This window comes from Littorina saxatilis, linkage group LG11 (genome assembly GCF_037325665.1).
Source record: "Littorina saxatilis isolate snail1 linkage group LG11, US_GU_Lsax_2.0, whole genome shotgun sequence".
Lineage (NCBI taxonomy): Eukaryota > Metazoa > Mollusca > Gastropoda > Littorinimorpha > Littorinidae > Littorina > Littorina saxatilis.
This window is the reverse complement of record NC_090255.1, coordinates 31,247,450-31,262,624: the sequence shown is the minus strand read 5'-3', so window position 1 is coordinate 31,262,624 and position 15,175 is coordinate 31,247,450. Positions and strand designations below refer to the sequence as shown.

Sequence of the window (15,175 nt, the reverse complement as noted above, 5' to 3'; positions counted from 1 at the left end):
AAACTAAAAGATCGCCTGTCAAAACATATTTTTTCCCAGTTTTATAGTTTCAGTGTCACAGTGCCTTTCTACAACTTTCAATATGAGGGCTAAAAGTAGGCTGTTTTGGAAAAATGTGCAGATTTTTTAATCTAAAGTAAAGGTAGTAACCAAGGCCTAAAAATTCACCACAGAATTTACACCTCAGTTAATCAGATTGCACATGATATAAGTATGTATCAGAACTCAATGGCAGTTCTAAACTTTTATTGGTTGTGTTTCATCTGCATTTTACTTTTTAGCCTCATTATTTAATCAGATTTTACATCATGTTAAAAAACAAAGGATGTCTGTACTCACCGATACAAGAACAGCACAAGACAATATGAATTTTCGCTTATGAAAGCTTCATCAGGGGGGAAAAAACCCACAAAAGGCAACAAAAAGCAGACGCAACACGTCTTTTTACATTTAGTCAAGTTTTGACTAAATGTTTTATCATAGAGGGCGAATCGAGACGAGGGTCGTGGTGTATACATGTGTGTCTGTGTGTGTGTAGAGCGATTCAGAGTAAACTAACTGGACCGATCTTTATGAAATTTTACATGAGAGTTCCTAGGTATGATATCCCCAGACAGTTTTTGGCTCACGTAAGTGTAGCCTATGCGATCGTAACTTTGTCTGTCTGTGCGTGCGTGCGTGCGTGCGTCTGTGCGTGTGTATGTCTGTGGTAGAAACTCTAACATTTGAAGACGTCACATTACATTGACGTCACATTATGACGTAAGAGGGTTAGACGTCACGCGAAGGAAGTACTGACAGTCTCGGTCATTATTATTTTGAGCGCGCCGAGACTAGTTGGCAGTCGTGTCCTTGTAAGTAGGCTACATGCAGACAGACAGATCTAGATCTAGTGTCTCGCTTTCTTGCACAGTTTCACCTATGCTCTTTCTCTGTGTGTGTGTGTGTGTGTGTGTGTGTGTGACGGAGTGATTGAGTTTGTGTTACTGTTTGTCGATTACTTACGTGAGCCTTGATGGCTTCGCCTCTTGTTTTCTTTGTTTTGATAAATGTCTTTGATGACGTCATATCCGGCTTTTTGTAAAAGTTGAGGCGGCACTGTCACACCCTCATTTTTCAATCAAATTGATTGAAATTTTTGTAAAGCAATCTTCGACGAAGGCCGGACTTTGGTATTGCATTTCAGCTTGGTGGCTAAAAAATTAAAAATCTGAAAATTGTAATTAAAATTAATTTTTTTATAAAACGATCTAAAATTACGTTCATCTTATTCTTCATCATTTTCTGATTCCAAAAACAAATAAATATGTTATATTCGGATTAAAAACAAGCTCTGAAAATTAAAATTATAAAATTATGATCAAAATTAAATTTCCGAAATCGATTTAAAAACAATTTCATCTTATTCCTTGTCGGTTCCTGATTCCAAAAACATATAGATATGATATGTTTGGATTAAAAACACGCTCAGAAAGTTATAACGAAGAGAGGTACAGAAAAGCGTGCTATGCAGCACAGCAAAACCACTACCGCGCTAAACAGGCTCGTCAGTTTCACTGCGTTTTGCACGAGCGGCGGACTACGGTCATTGTGAAAAAATGCAGTGCGTTCAGGTTCATTCTGTGAGTTCCACAGCTTGACTAAATGTAGTAATTTCGCCTTATGCGACTTGTTTTTTTTAACTTTGTCCTTTGTTTTTTAACCTTTGTTCATCTGACCACAGTCACTTCGTTGTTTAGAAAAAAATTTTATCAGTTCGTCCCCACGTTCGGCGAGAGATTTATTTCTCAGAGTCAACTTTGTGTGCAGACTCTCCTATATATAAGAACTTAGTGGCAGAACTATTTATCAGTCTGTGTGTTTCATTTTGTTTTAGCCTCATCATTTAAACATCAGAACTTCTTCTTCTGCGTTCGTGGACTGAAACTCCCATGTACACTCGTGTTTTTTGCACGAGTGGAATTTTACGTGTATGACCGTTTTTTACCCCGCCATTTAGGCAGCCATATGCCGTTTTCGGAGGAAGCATGTTGGGTATTTTCGTGTTTCTATAACCCACCGAACTCTGATGTGGATTACAGGATCTTTTTCATGCGCACTTGGTCTTGTGCTTGCGTGTACACACGGGGGTGTTCGGACACCGAGGAGAGTCTGCACACAAAGTTGACTCTGAGAAATAAATCTCTCGCCGAACGTGGGGACGAACTCACACTGACAGCGGCCAACTGGATACAAATCCAGCGCGCTACCGACTGAGCTACATCCCCGCCCAACATCAGAACTGAACGGCAGAACTTGTGATTGTTTTTGTTTCATCTACTTTCTGCCTCAGCATTTAAACGGATTTGACACCAGAACCCAATGGCAGATTTGAGAGAAGTTCTCTGTTGTGTTTCACACCATTTCACATTCAGACTCAATGTCAACTTTTGTTTGTATCAGTTGTATTACATGTATACAATTCACATCAGAGCCTGTGGCAGAACTTCTGGTGTTATCAGTTGTGTGTCATACAATTACAGGTCAAAACTTGATGGCAGAACTTGTTCTCACTCTCAGTGTACTGTTTCATACAATTTCACTTCAAAACTTGATGGCAGAACTTGTTCTCACTCTCAGTGTACTGTTTCATACAATTTCACTTCAAAACTCCATGGCAGAACTTTTGATCAGTTGTGTTTCATAGATCTGCTTTCAGTCTCATCATTTAATCATCCCGCAGTGGGGCACTGCGGTTATGAAATTAAAAGCCCCTCCTGTTTTTGGAACCGCAGGAGCTTTCTAGTTTGCTGTTAGGTAGATTTTTGGTTCCTCTTTCCTGTCATGCTCTCTTTTTCTTCATGAATTCTTTTCTTTTTTCTGCCTTCTTGCTCATTCACCTGTATTTTTTCCAAAAATCTCTTCTCTTGCCGCTTGTCTCGCGATTCATGTATAGTTTAATCTGTTAGTGTTCTGATGTAAGTCCAGCAGTAGATAGGTTAAGCCTATTTTAACATACTGGAAACTGGTAATCTTCCAGTAGGTATTAATTTAGTTTTACTAAAGCCTGCTGGGACACAAGTAATGGGTTAGTGCATTTGTAAACAGGAATCGCTTGACAAGTGGCCCCCTTCATCCCCCCCTTCCTCGTCCTGATATGGCTCTGCGTAGTCGGCTGGACGTTAAGCAACAAATAAACAAACAAAAATCATTTAATCAGATGTCACATCAGAAGTGATTTGCGGAACTTCTTATCATTATCAGTTGTGTTTCATACAGTTTCATATCAGACCTCCATGGCGGAACTTTTGATCACTTGTGCATACAAACTCAATCAATGGCAGAACTTCTTATCTGAGTGGCGTTTCATAAGATTTCACACCAGAACTCATTGCAGAACTTCTTATCAGTTGTGTTTCATATGATTTCACATCAGAACTCTATGGCGGAACTTTTGACCAGTCTAAGTGTGACAGCATCCAAACTCGATCAATGGCAGAACTTCTTATCTGAGTGGCGTTTCATAAGATTTCACACCAGAACTCATTGCAGAACTTCTTATCAGTGGCGCTTCATAAGATTTCACACCAGAACTCTATGGCGGAACTTTCAATCTGTAGTGTGCATCCAAACTTGATCAATGGCAGAACTTCTTATCAGTGATGTTTCATAAGATTTCAGACCAGAACTCTATGGCGGAACTAATTTGATCTGTAGTGTGCATCCAAACTTGATCAATGGCAGAACTTCTTATCAGCGATGTTTCATAAGATTTTCACACCAGAACTTAATGGCAGAACTGTTTATCAGTCGTGTTATTTATTTTCTTTCAGCGAAATCTGACAGACCGGCAACTCTCATCATCCCCAGCGTACAAGTCACAGACGAAAATGGCGACGGCAGAAACAGAAATCGTTCCGCGTCAGGCGGCAGTGCTTCCAGTGCCACCTCCCCTTCCCATCTTCAGATTCTCAGCATCTCTTCATACGATGAGATCTCCCAGGCAGACATGCAAGGGTCACCCAGAGAAAAGAAACGACGAATGTTCTTCAGCTTCGGGGAGGAGGAGGGAGAGGTTGAAGAGGCGGAGGAGGGGGAGGAGGTGGAGAGAGAGGAGGGGGACGATGAGGGGGTGTTGGTCATACCGCCGGACAGTTCGCTCATCTTCCAGGACATCTCCGTCCCCTCCACCATGACGTGTGCAGAATTCCGCAGCAACACCCCGTTCACCGTCTATCAGATCGAGGTAATTATTTTTTTTTATCTATTCAGCGTACATGTATTATCCTGCAGCTGTCATTAACTCATTTACTTGCAAATTTGTGACTACTGATTCTGAGAAAGGAGAGATTCAATAGTAGTTTAATTGATGAATTTCTGAGGGGGTGTTTGTGGGGATTGAGCTTTCTGATTGCATGTTGAGACCTAGAACTAGAACGTTTTGTCTATTTAAAGCTGTGGTCTATTTATGACTTTCCGGGGCTACGAGGTTGAAAAATAGGGATACAATCATGTACAGAATTCTGTACAGCAAACGCTACCCGAAACCCCACCTATACGGCGTGTATGACCTTGAGAGCTTCAGTCAACGCTTGAATTTTGCAGGGATAACATCCTGTTTGCTCTCTCAAGACTGATCATATTTTATCTTCAAGAGAGATCGAGGGGAAAAAATAAACGCCCCGGTGAAGATTTGATCTCTCGACCTCTCGACTTTGAGACTTCGTGTCTCATGTCCTAACCACTAGGCTAATGCGCCAATTGGGAAAAAGAAGGAAAAACATTGATATGAATTCATGTTATGTTATTCTTCAAGCAGCATGATTTATATCTCTATCTGCCCATTGTTCAGAAGTGAATACATGTATAACTATTTCTTAGATGTCTGGTTTCAACTGCACAGAGCTTTGGAGAGATTCAATTACTGTTCTTGTCATTTTCTTGCATGTTGTAAATAGAGATATCGCAGCTATTTGCATGGACTGCGATTCCGTAAAACATGTTTGCTTGGGCATGAACAGTCACCAAGAAGACCATTATTTCGCATACTGGCTGTGTGAAAACTATTGAGGTCAATGACAGAAAAACCGTGTACTTCCTCACTTCAGCCCTGGGAATTTTTTTAATCCTGTCCCACTTAATTATCGGGATGTTCATGTGGTACACTATGCACTTTGTCTTTGTAATGTTGTAATGTTAATTTGTAAGGACGTGCTTTCCTGAAACAAATGAAGAGTTGGATTACAACGCTGCAGTGTTCTCTGCCCTGGATTGTAGCTTGCCCGTCGTAAATCAGCAGTAGATCTGCGGGTACTGTGTTCATTTGGAAACCTACCATCCGCTTATCTGTCTTTTTCACTGCAGACACTAAGCAATTCACTGCAGACACTAAGCAACAGGTACCTGCCATGTGGTCACTTTTTCCACTGCTGTCCTCAGTCTTATACTTTTCCTCAAGACTTGTCACCATACCGAGTGGATCTAAATTCGGAAGTCGTCATGTGGCTGAGGCTGCGTCGATCTTGTTACTTATCCTCCACTTTCTGAAACAAAAGGCAAAATGCGATTAGTTGTGATGACTACAAGTACAACCTACACAAATAAACAATGTTTTGATACTGAATAGTCAGGTTATACAAGCCACTTTACTTATGCAGCATGGGAACCCTACAATATGCGAAACATGTCAACTGACTGCAGCAGCCTGGTTCTTGAAATAATTCTGACGGACCAGTCAACACAGTCAACACACTATTCACAGTCCATTTTGAGGAGCAACTGAGGTACTCTCCAGTGGTGGATTTAGGTGGGGGGGGGGGGGGGGCGAAGGAGGCCCGGGCCCCCCCCTTCAGGAAAAAAAGAGAGAGAGAGAGAGAGAAACAGAGAGAGAGAGAGAGCATTTTGCTTCCTTGGAAAAAAAAAATCCGGGGGGGGGGGGGCGGGGCATGCCCCCGGACCGCCCTAGCATGTTCGGGCGCTTCGCGCCCTCAATTTGGGCGCTTTGCACCCTCAATTCAGGCCTTCGCGCCTTCAAATTTGTGCAAAAACGTTTGGGTGTGCACACCCCCCCCCCACACCCCCACCCCCCCCCCCCCCCCCTTAGGATCCTGGATCCTGGGGCGGGGCATGCCCCCGGACCGCCCTAGCATGTTCGGGCGCTTCGCGCCCTCAATTTGGGCGCTTTGCACCCTCAATTCAGGCCTTCGCGCCTTCAAATTTGTGCAAAAACGTTTGGGTGTGCCCCCCCACCCCCCCTCCCTCCTTAGGATCCTGGATCCCTTGCTCTCTTATGGTCTTGTTTGAGTGATAACAATCAACTCAGGAGGAAGAAACCAACAGAGGAAAAAATAAACCATTAACATTAACCGCAGAAACATACAGAATCACATGTGCCATTATGTAGAACAAACATCCACAGCAAGCCTTCTTTGCACGACTGTCGTTGTCTCAAAAACTCGCATTCTACCTGCTGTCCAAAAGAAGCTAATCTTACGTTGTGCTGCTTTGAAAAAAAATGCCAACAAAGAAAAGGAAGCTGTTTCAAGGTAAGTTTACCAAGCGTTACAAACATTAGCGAATCATGATAGTGCGTAGTTTACCAAGCGTTCCAAACATTAGCGAGTCATGATAGTGCGTACAAGCGTTACAAACATTAGCGAATCATGATAGTGCGTAGTTTACCAAGCGTTCCAAACATTAGCGAGTCATGATAGTGCGTAAACAGCAAACAGCACAATCAAAGAGAAGGAGTCTGGAATGAAACGCGATACAGATCTAGGTAGATCTAGCTTTCAAAAACTGTCTTTCAAATTTAAGGAAGTTGTTGAAAGGCACCAAAATTTACAGACAGAACCATGACGGAGCATGTTTTGAAACTGAGGCAAAATCGTAATCATTTTGACTTTGAGAACAGATTCATTCCGTTTCCTAATATCTGCATGTTCAAAGAAATGGTGGACAGTTTTATACGGGCAGAGGAAACTGGAGACTCTACTGCAAGTCTTGAAATTCACATAAATCGAACCAAGAACAAAGACATCCAAACATTACAGGCAGTTTAGATCAACTCATTTCACTAGAGGTGACTGCCTAGCACTGTTTTTGATATCCGTGTCTGCTGAAATAGAAAGAAATTAAACAAAACGGATTATCCGTAAGCTTTCGTGACACGCTGTAAGAGTGGGAGACACTAGATCTGTCTGTACTTACCGGGGACACGACTGCCAGATCGACACTGCGCTTTCGACAGCTCTTCCTTCGCGCACACTGGAAACACGCTGTGCAGGTCAGACTGTTGGAAATCTCCTTTGGTATCTTCTTTATCTATTTTTCTTGAGCTAAGAAACCGAACAATGTGAAATCGTCTTCGAATGCAGCTCGGTGAGAACTGAAAAGTGAATCTATACCACAATCCTTCACGCGACCTGACCTGATCTTGACCCCTGAACTGGTCTACATACCACACACGACACAAACCAGTCACGTGCTTTTTTCCCCCAAAAACCCCCCCACCACCCGTTTTCTTTGGATACACACTTTAACTGCACACATGCCGACGAAATGTTGATCATTGCTTCAATACTTTGAAGATGTTGCTTGGATAATAACCAGGTGAAATTAGTATTTCGGTGTTCAGTCAAATGTTAAAGTTTCTACCACAGACATGTACATACATACATACATACATACGCACAGACAGACAAAGTTTACCATCGCATAGGCTACACTTACGTGAGCTAAAAATTAAAAAAAGGCTGACCTACTGACCCTATTGTTTTGGTCTTGTTACCCTAAACCAACATTATAAGATGTTTGATGGGTTGTTGACAGACCAGCTTTTTTGTCGGTCCGAGGGGGAGCATATCGTCTTTTGTTTCATATTTATTGACCAAGGCCGAAGTCCGCGGTCAATGAATATGAAACAAAAGTCGATATGCCCCCCGAGGACCAACAAAAAAGCTGGTCTGACAACAAACCACCAAACATCGTTTTTGTCATCATTTTGGTAGTGAGATTGAGAAAATAAGTGCCAAATCAACACAGGGAGCCATGCTTTGAAACATGAGTTCCGTTTTGATGATATATGGTTTGGGGCCCCAGCACGTTGTTGCAATCAAAGCTAGCATGTGAAAGCAACTTTCTGTGTTTTGAGTTCATAAAATGTTGGGATAAATATGTCAGGTTTGAGGATGCACAGTTCTGTAGGTTCCTCTCAGTATTCCATCCCCTCGGTTTTCAGTTGTAAATATTAAGCTTTGTGATCGAATGTGGAAGCTACGTTGGGTCAAAGGTTACAGAAGATGAAGGAAAGAATTGCGATCTTGTTTCCGATTCATTGCCTCTTTGTTTTTCATTAGACCTGTCATTCTGCTTGCTCGGCTTTGTTAGATGTTAATTTGCATATCTTGTTGCTATGTTCTTTGCTTTTATTATTATTTCTTATTTGCACTTCGTTTATCGATATAACGTCTTGTGCACAGGTCAACATTTGTGTGTCAGGGGTCAATTGGTTTGACTTGAACTTGACGTTCGTGTTTCTCCGAACGTCTGTGTATCAAAACACAGATACACGCACTCCATGACTTTGTAAGAAGACAAAACATATCGCTAGGTTTCATTTGTTTGTGATGAATTTATGACCTTTCATGAAGTATACTATAGTTTTGTTTTTTGTTTACTTTTGCAAGTTTGCCAGTTCGTTTTGGGAACTTTGCAAAGCAGTGTCGTCTGTTTAGGTCTGGGGAAACGCCAATGAAAGAGCAGAAGAATCCCCGAGCGTTTCTATTGGGTTTGCTTTTGATTATTCATGTATAACCTGCTTCCTGCAACTATGGTAACCGGGCATTTATTGCATGGGGAACATGAGATTTATTTCCCAGGTGTTTGTGAATGAAAACTCATGAAAATGATGACAAATATTTTTGTTTGGTCTAACTGGTTATTACTAAGCTTGAAGTTGAACCCATCGACTTTGGCTGTGAATATGACAGCCCAGTGTTGTTTCTGCTAAATGATCTCATCTGACTTAACTGGGTTTCAGTACGAAGCGCTGTACTTCTCAGAAACAGGAAATCCTGTGCTGAAAACGGGAGTAGCCAAGCGACGATACCGCGAGTTTGTCATCCTCATGTCACGTCTGGAGGATAACCCAGCCTATAAAAAAATGCTCAAAGGTCAGTTGAATTTATAATTAGATTTTTGACCAGTGATTTGTTACTTCAGTATGCACCCCCATCAAACCTCACATCAACCCCACTATGTATGAAATGGAATGGTGGGGGGGGGGGGGGGTGTTGCAGTTCAGTAACTAGCACAGTTGGGAAGGGAGCATCCATGAGGTATTGTGTGTGTTTGTTTGTTCGTGCTTTGTTTCGTTCTGGTTGGCTGAGAATTGTATGGTTCGTGATAGGTAAATTCTGTTCATTTACGTGTACATTTCAACAAATTAATCAGATCAAGTCGATATGTGACCATTGAACTAGAAACTGTCACACAGAGAATTTCAACTAAAAACAATGCAATTTTTTAAATTTTTTTTTTAAATGAGAGGTAAGCTCTTTGTCTTAATTACTTTTAGAGAGATCTATACACAACATGGAGACTCTCAAAGCAGCGTTTTAATGACGGGAGAGAGTCGTGTGATTTTGAAGAGTCCAAAGGTTAAGGACTTTCATGGTTAAGGAGAATCTTATAGCCATATGTACTCGATGACTATACACGCTAATTGCTTTACCAACAGCTGGAGACATGCTAAATTAAGTTCCCTGCAAAATATTGTGGTCTAGGACCCCTTCAATGTTGAGATATGTTAATTTTCATTTTGATCTGGATCGTCCTATTTATAGATTTGCCAACAGAGGTAGCGTTGACGCAAGGGAAATAACTCCGCGTCTTTGTTTACATCCAAAGTTTTTGAGACTCTAAAACAAGCTGTAATGCATGTATATGGTCCGCGCATGGCGACATATCGTCATTACATGGTCTTATGGTGCGTTTGACATCGATTATGGGCAAACTACACTTTGTAAACACGGGAGCGCGTACATATGCCTTTAAGTACAGTCATGACTCTCACAGTCACAGGAGAAGGGGTGAAGGGTCAACACTCATGTCCTTATCTTGAGGAAATTCCTGTGAGGAAAAGAAGTGTTTGTATTTTAATTTGTACCAATTACGGGGTTAGAAAAAGCTTCTGCCATTTTTTGCTTATTTTTCGTGAAAACAGTCCGTCTTGAACAATGCTGCTTATGAAAATGTGTGCGAGAAATGTGTTTTGTGTCAAGGGGGTTGGGAACACTCAAGCCTGGCATGTCCCTCGCTTAAAGGTGGTCGTCTACATTTTTGCTTTTTTTATATTTAGTCAAGTTTTGACTAAATAATTTAACGTAGAGGGGGGAATCGAGACGAGGGTCGTGGTGTGTGTGTGTGTGTGTGTGTGTGTGTGTGTCTGTCTGTCTGTCTGCCTGTCTGTGTGCGTGCGTGTAGAGCAATTCAGACCAAACTACTGGACCGATCTTTATGAAATTGTACATGAGAGTTCCTGGGATTGATATCCCCGGACGTTATTTTCATTTTTTTGATAAATGTCTTTGATGACGTCATATCCGGCTTTTCGTGAAAGTTGAGGCGGCACTGTCACGCCCTCATTTTTCAACCAAATTGGTTGATATTTTGGTCAAGTAATCTTCGACGAAGCCCGGACTTCGGTATTGCATTTCAGCTTGGTGGCTTAAAAATTAATTAATGACTTTGGTCATTAAAAATCGGAAAATTGTAAAAAAAAATAAAAATTTATAAAACGATCCAAATTTACGTTTATCTTATTCTCCATCATTTGCTGATTCCAAAAACATATAAATATGTTATATTCGGATTAAAAACAAGCTCTAAAATTTAAATATATAAAAATTATTATCAACATTAAATTTTCCAAATCAATTTAAAAACACTTTCATCTTATTCCTTGTTGGTTCCTGATTCCAAAAACATATAGATATGATATGTTTGGATTAAAAACACGCTCAGAAAGTTAAAACAAAGAGAGGTACAGAAAAGCGTGCTATCCTTCTTAGCGCAACTACTACCCCGCTCTTCTTGTCAATTTCACTGCCTTTGCCATGAGCGGTGGACTGACGATGCTACGAGTATACGGTCTTGCTGAAAAATGGCAGCTACTTGACTAAATATTGTATTTTCGCCTTACGCGACTTTTTTTCAATAATCTTATGGTTATATTTCGCTAAAAAGCTATGTCAGATGATGAATGAACGATGGGGAAAAAAGTGATAGTAAAAAAATATATGTAAAAAAAGATTTTATTTTTGGGTAGCGTGACTCACGCTTCCAATATTTTGTTTTCTGTTTGCTGAGAACATGTGCTTTGCCTAAAAATACTGACCAATCAAATTCATGTCACTATGCTTATAGCCACGCCCAAACAAGTGCAGCAACAGTTTGACACTGGAGCGCTGTCCACGCTTTTATTTAAACGCACGAAATGCACGGGATTTGAGAGGAGTTTTGCGCTTGGCATTTTCCAAATAAGGATATCCTACTATGAGTACTACGCTGGAATACTACAATGAATTTTCAAACGGCTACACTGGCTTCGTCTTTCCTGATCGAAAGGGGGTGTATTGTTGATATTTGTAGATAATAGACTCTGCATTTTAATGGTCAAATGACGATTTCGGTATAAAAATGTAGACAAGGACCTTTAAAGCTTAAATGTTAACTAACTGCCTGCTGTGGACTTGCAGCTAAGTAGGATTGTTTAGAATGTTATCATTTTGCTACCAAACAGTGACCCACTTGACTTGGAGAACCTGAGAATAGTATGTTAAATCATAAGTGCATTTGGTTATGCCTGGAGGAAGAGCTGAGGAAAATTGATAGCATTATGCCAGAAAAGAATTAATTAAGGTTTGAATCAAAGATGTTATCTAATGGTATTGGTGACTTTAAAAATGTTCAGACAGTACCCATAGAATACCTCACATGCACCTAGGTAAAAAAAATATTCAAGATCAAACAAATGAAAGGGGTCAGGCTGAACCCAATCCAGCACAGCTTCACAGCTGATGCATTAAAATCTTCAGACATGTGAAACCCAGCGCTGTGGTAAATGATTCAGCGTAACGCGCAGCAGATTACGAGCAAGTTGACAGGGCTTTAGTGCCTGAATGCATTGTTGCGGATATTGATTTGTCTCCCCCTGAAGTCGTTCATTTGCGTCAAGTTGTCACACCAGGCTCTGAGAGTTGCCCTCACACAATGGGTGGACTGCCTGCTGCTAGACGCAAAACTTCCAGTAATTTCCGTAGTGCCTGATGAATAAGTCTTGTGACACGAACAGTGGAACCCCTCTTTTAGACCGCTAATAATCGGAGAAAGGGTATTGAAAAAAGGGTAGTCTTAAATTAACTCAGGTAAATTTATGGACACTTTATTGTCAGACAATCTGAGAAAAAAGGAGGGGGGGGGAGGGGGGGGTGTCTTACTTTGTGGGTTCCACTGTCATAGTTGCAGTGCCTGAGGGATAAGTCTAATGTGATACAGTTGTACCTCTCTTTTAGATCGTTAATAATCCGAAAGAGTATTGAAAAAGCGGGAGTCTTGTTAAATTAACTACAACGTGAATTTACAAACACTTTATTTTCAGAAAAGTTCAGGGATAAGTCCTGTGACACAGTGGTACCTCTCTTTTAAATCCGCTAATAATCTGAAAAAGAGGGAGTCTTAAATCAACTCAAGTGACTTTATTTCCAGATAATCGGAGAAAAAAGGGGTTGGGGGGGGGGGGGGGTGGGGGGCTTAAAATAAAAGGTGTCTTTTGGGGGGGCTCCACTGTTATTGTTGCAGTGCCTGAGGGAGATGCCTTGTAATATCGAAGTGCCCTGTCTTTGTTTTGGCTTGATGTGGCTGGGGAGTAAATGACAAATGCTTCAGCCATTACATGCCGAAAGTTTATGCAAACGAACCATGATAGATTCTGCAAAAAGACTTCGCTAGAGTGCTGTTATAATAATAATAATAACGGGCATTTATAAAGCGCCTTATCAGAAGTTCAAAGCGCGTGACAACAATACATGTATACAAAAATCATACAATCACTGTCAGATTCAAACAACAACACATGCACATCTCACATCCCCAGACTCTATACTAAGGAACTATCCGTAATGTTGTTGGAACAAGTGAGTTTTCAAATTGGACTTAAAAGATGAAATGGATGGAGAGTGACGTAATTGAAAGGGGAGTGAATTCCATAACTGAGGTCCATAATACGAAAACGTGCGGAAGCCATGAGCCTTGCGTTTAAAGCGACCTTGACAGAGAAGTCGAGCATCATCAGAAGAACGAAGGGTGCGAGAGGGAGTGTAGAGAGAGACCAGTTCAGAAAGATAGGCAGGTGCCGATTCAGAGATGATATTGTAGCAGAAGCAGGCAGCTTTATACCTAATACGTTCAGATACAGGAAGCCAGTGAAGTTCTTTCATGAGAGGAGTGCAGGGTTGTCGATGCTGTGCTCTGAAAATGAGACGTGCAGCAGAGTGTTGTACTTTTTGCAAGGGTTGGAGAGTGGAGTCAGGGCAGCCTATGAGAAGGGAGTTGCAGTAATCTAATCTGGACAGAATGCAGGATGTAACGAGAGTTTTAGTGGCATCAACAGTGAGAAATTTTCTTATGGAACCTATTCTTCTGATCTCAAAGTAACATGTCTGACAGACTTTTTTGATGTGTTGTTTCATTGAGAGGTGGGAGTCCATGATGAACCCAAGATTCCTAGCACTATCAGAGAGAGAAATGTCACTAGAACCTACTGTGATGGAGGCTGGAAGGGAAGTGGTCGAAGAGGAAGCTCCAGAGAAAAGAAGAAATTCAGTCTTGTCATCATTTAACTTGAGCATATTGTTTGTCATCCATGATTTAATATCTGAAGTGCAGTTTTGGAGAGTGTGCGTCACCGCTTGGATTTCTGTAGGCTTGCATGCTTGTTGGAGTTGTGTGTCGTCTGCAAAGAGGTAGTGTTTGACTGCGTGTTGCTTGATGACGGCAGAGAGAGGAGTGGTGTATAGTACAAATAAAACTGGGCCTAGAACTGATCCCTGGGGAACGCCGAAACAGAGAGGAGATGGAGGAGATGAGAGATTATTGACAGACACATACTGACTACGGCCCTGTAGATATGAACTAAACCAGTGAAGAGCGGTAGAGTGAATGCCAAAAACAGATTCGAGACGAGAGAGCAGAACAGAGTGATCGATCGTATCGAACGCAGCTGAGTTATCCAAGAGAAGCAGAACTGATAGGTCATCATTATCCAGAGCAGAAAGAATGTCATTCACAACACGAAGCAAAACAGTCTCGGTGCAAAAACAAAATGCGTGGGGATAGTGAATGGTATGTTTCAATCTGTTTGCCCTCACTTTTACGTTTAGAAATCTAAAACAAACAATATGACGGTAAGACAAACAGTGTTAAGAAACGAAAGAGATCTTTGCTCACCAGGACACGGACAGCACCTTTAGACCTTAGCCCCTCTTGCAAAATTTTATTTAATGCTTCTGTGGTCCTTGTATGCGATATGCATGCATTGATGTGAGAGCGAGAAAGAGAGAGGGGGGGGTGGGGGGGCGGGGGGTTGATAATTGCTTCTTGTACCTGTTATGGCTTGAGCTTTGGTATGTATGTACATGTAGCTTTTATTTTTAAAGTTTAAAGTAAACCATCAAACAAACAAACAAGTCGCATAAGGCGAAATTACTACATTTAGTCAAGCTGTCGAACTCACAGAATGAAACTGAACGCACTGCATTTTTTCACCAAGACCGCATACTCGTAGTTTCATCAGTCCACCGCTCGTGGCAAAGGCAGTGAAATCGACAAGCCAGAATAGTGCGGTAATGGTCGCGCTGAGTGGGATAGCACGCTTTTCTGTACCTATCTTCGTTTTAACTTTCTGAGCGTGTTTTTAATCCAAACATATATCTATATGTTTTTGGAATTCTTTCTTTCTTTCTTTATTTGGTGTTTAACGTCGTTTTCAATGTTTTTGGAATGAGAAACCGACAAGGAATAAGATGAAATTGTTTTTAAATCGATTTCGGACATTTTATTTTAATCATAATTTTTATATTTTTAATTTTCAGAGCTTGTTTTAAATCCGAATATAAAATATTTATATGTTTTTGGA

At 41.1% G+C, this 15,175-nt stretch overlaps 1 protein-coding gene across 1 annotated transcript in view; it reads left to right on the top strand.

The window, feature by feature from the left end:
• The window catches only part of LOC138980623 (uncharacterized), a 32,434-nt gene that overhangs the window by 4,133 nt on the left and 13,126 nt on the right, over window positions 1-15,175 (top strand). The window contains exons 2-3 of the mRNA XM_070353546.1: window positions 3,813-4,225; window positions 9,020-9,152. Coding sequence (XP_070209647.1) covers window positions 3,813-4,225; window positions 9,020-9,152 — 546 coding nt within the window. The remainder of the gene's footprint in view (window positions 1-3,812; window positions 4,226-9,019; window positions 9,153-15,175) is intronic.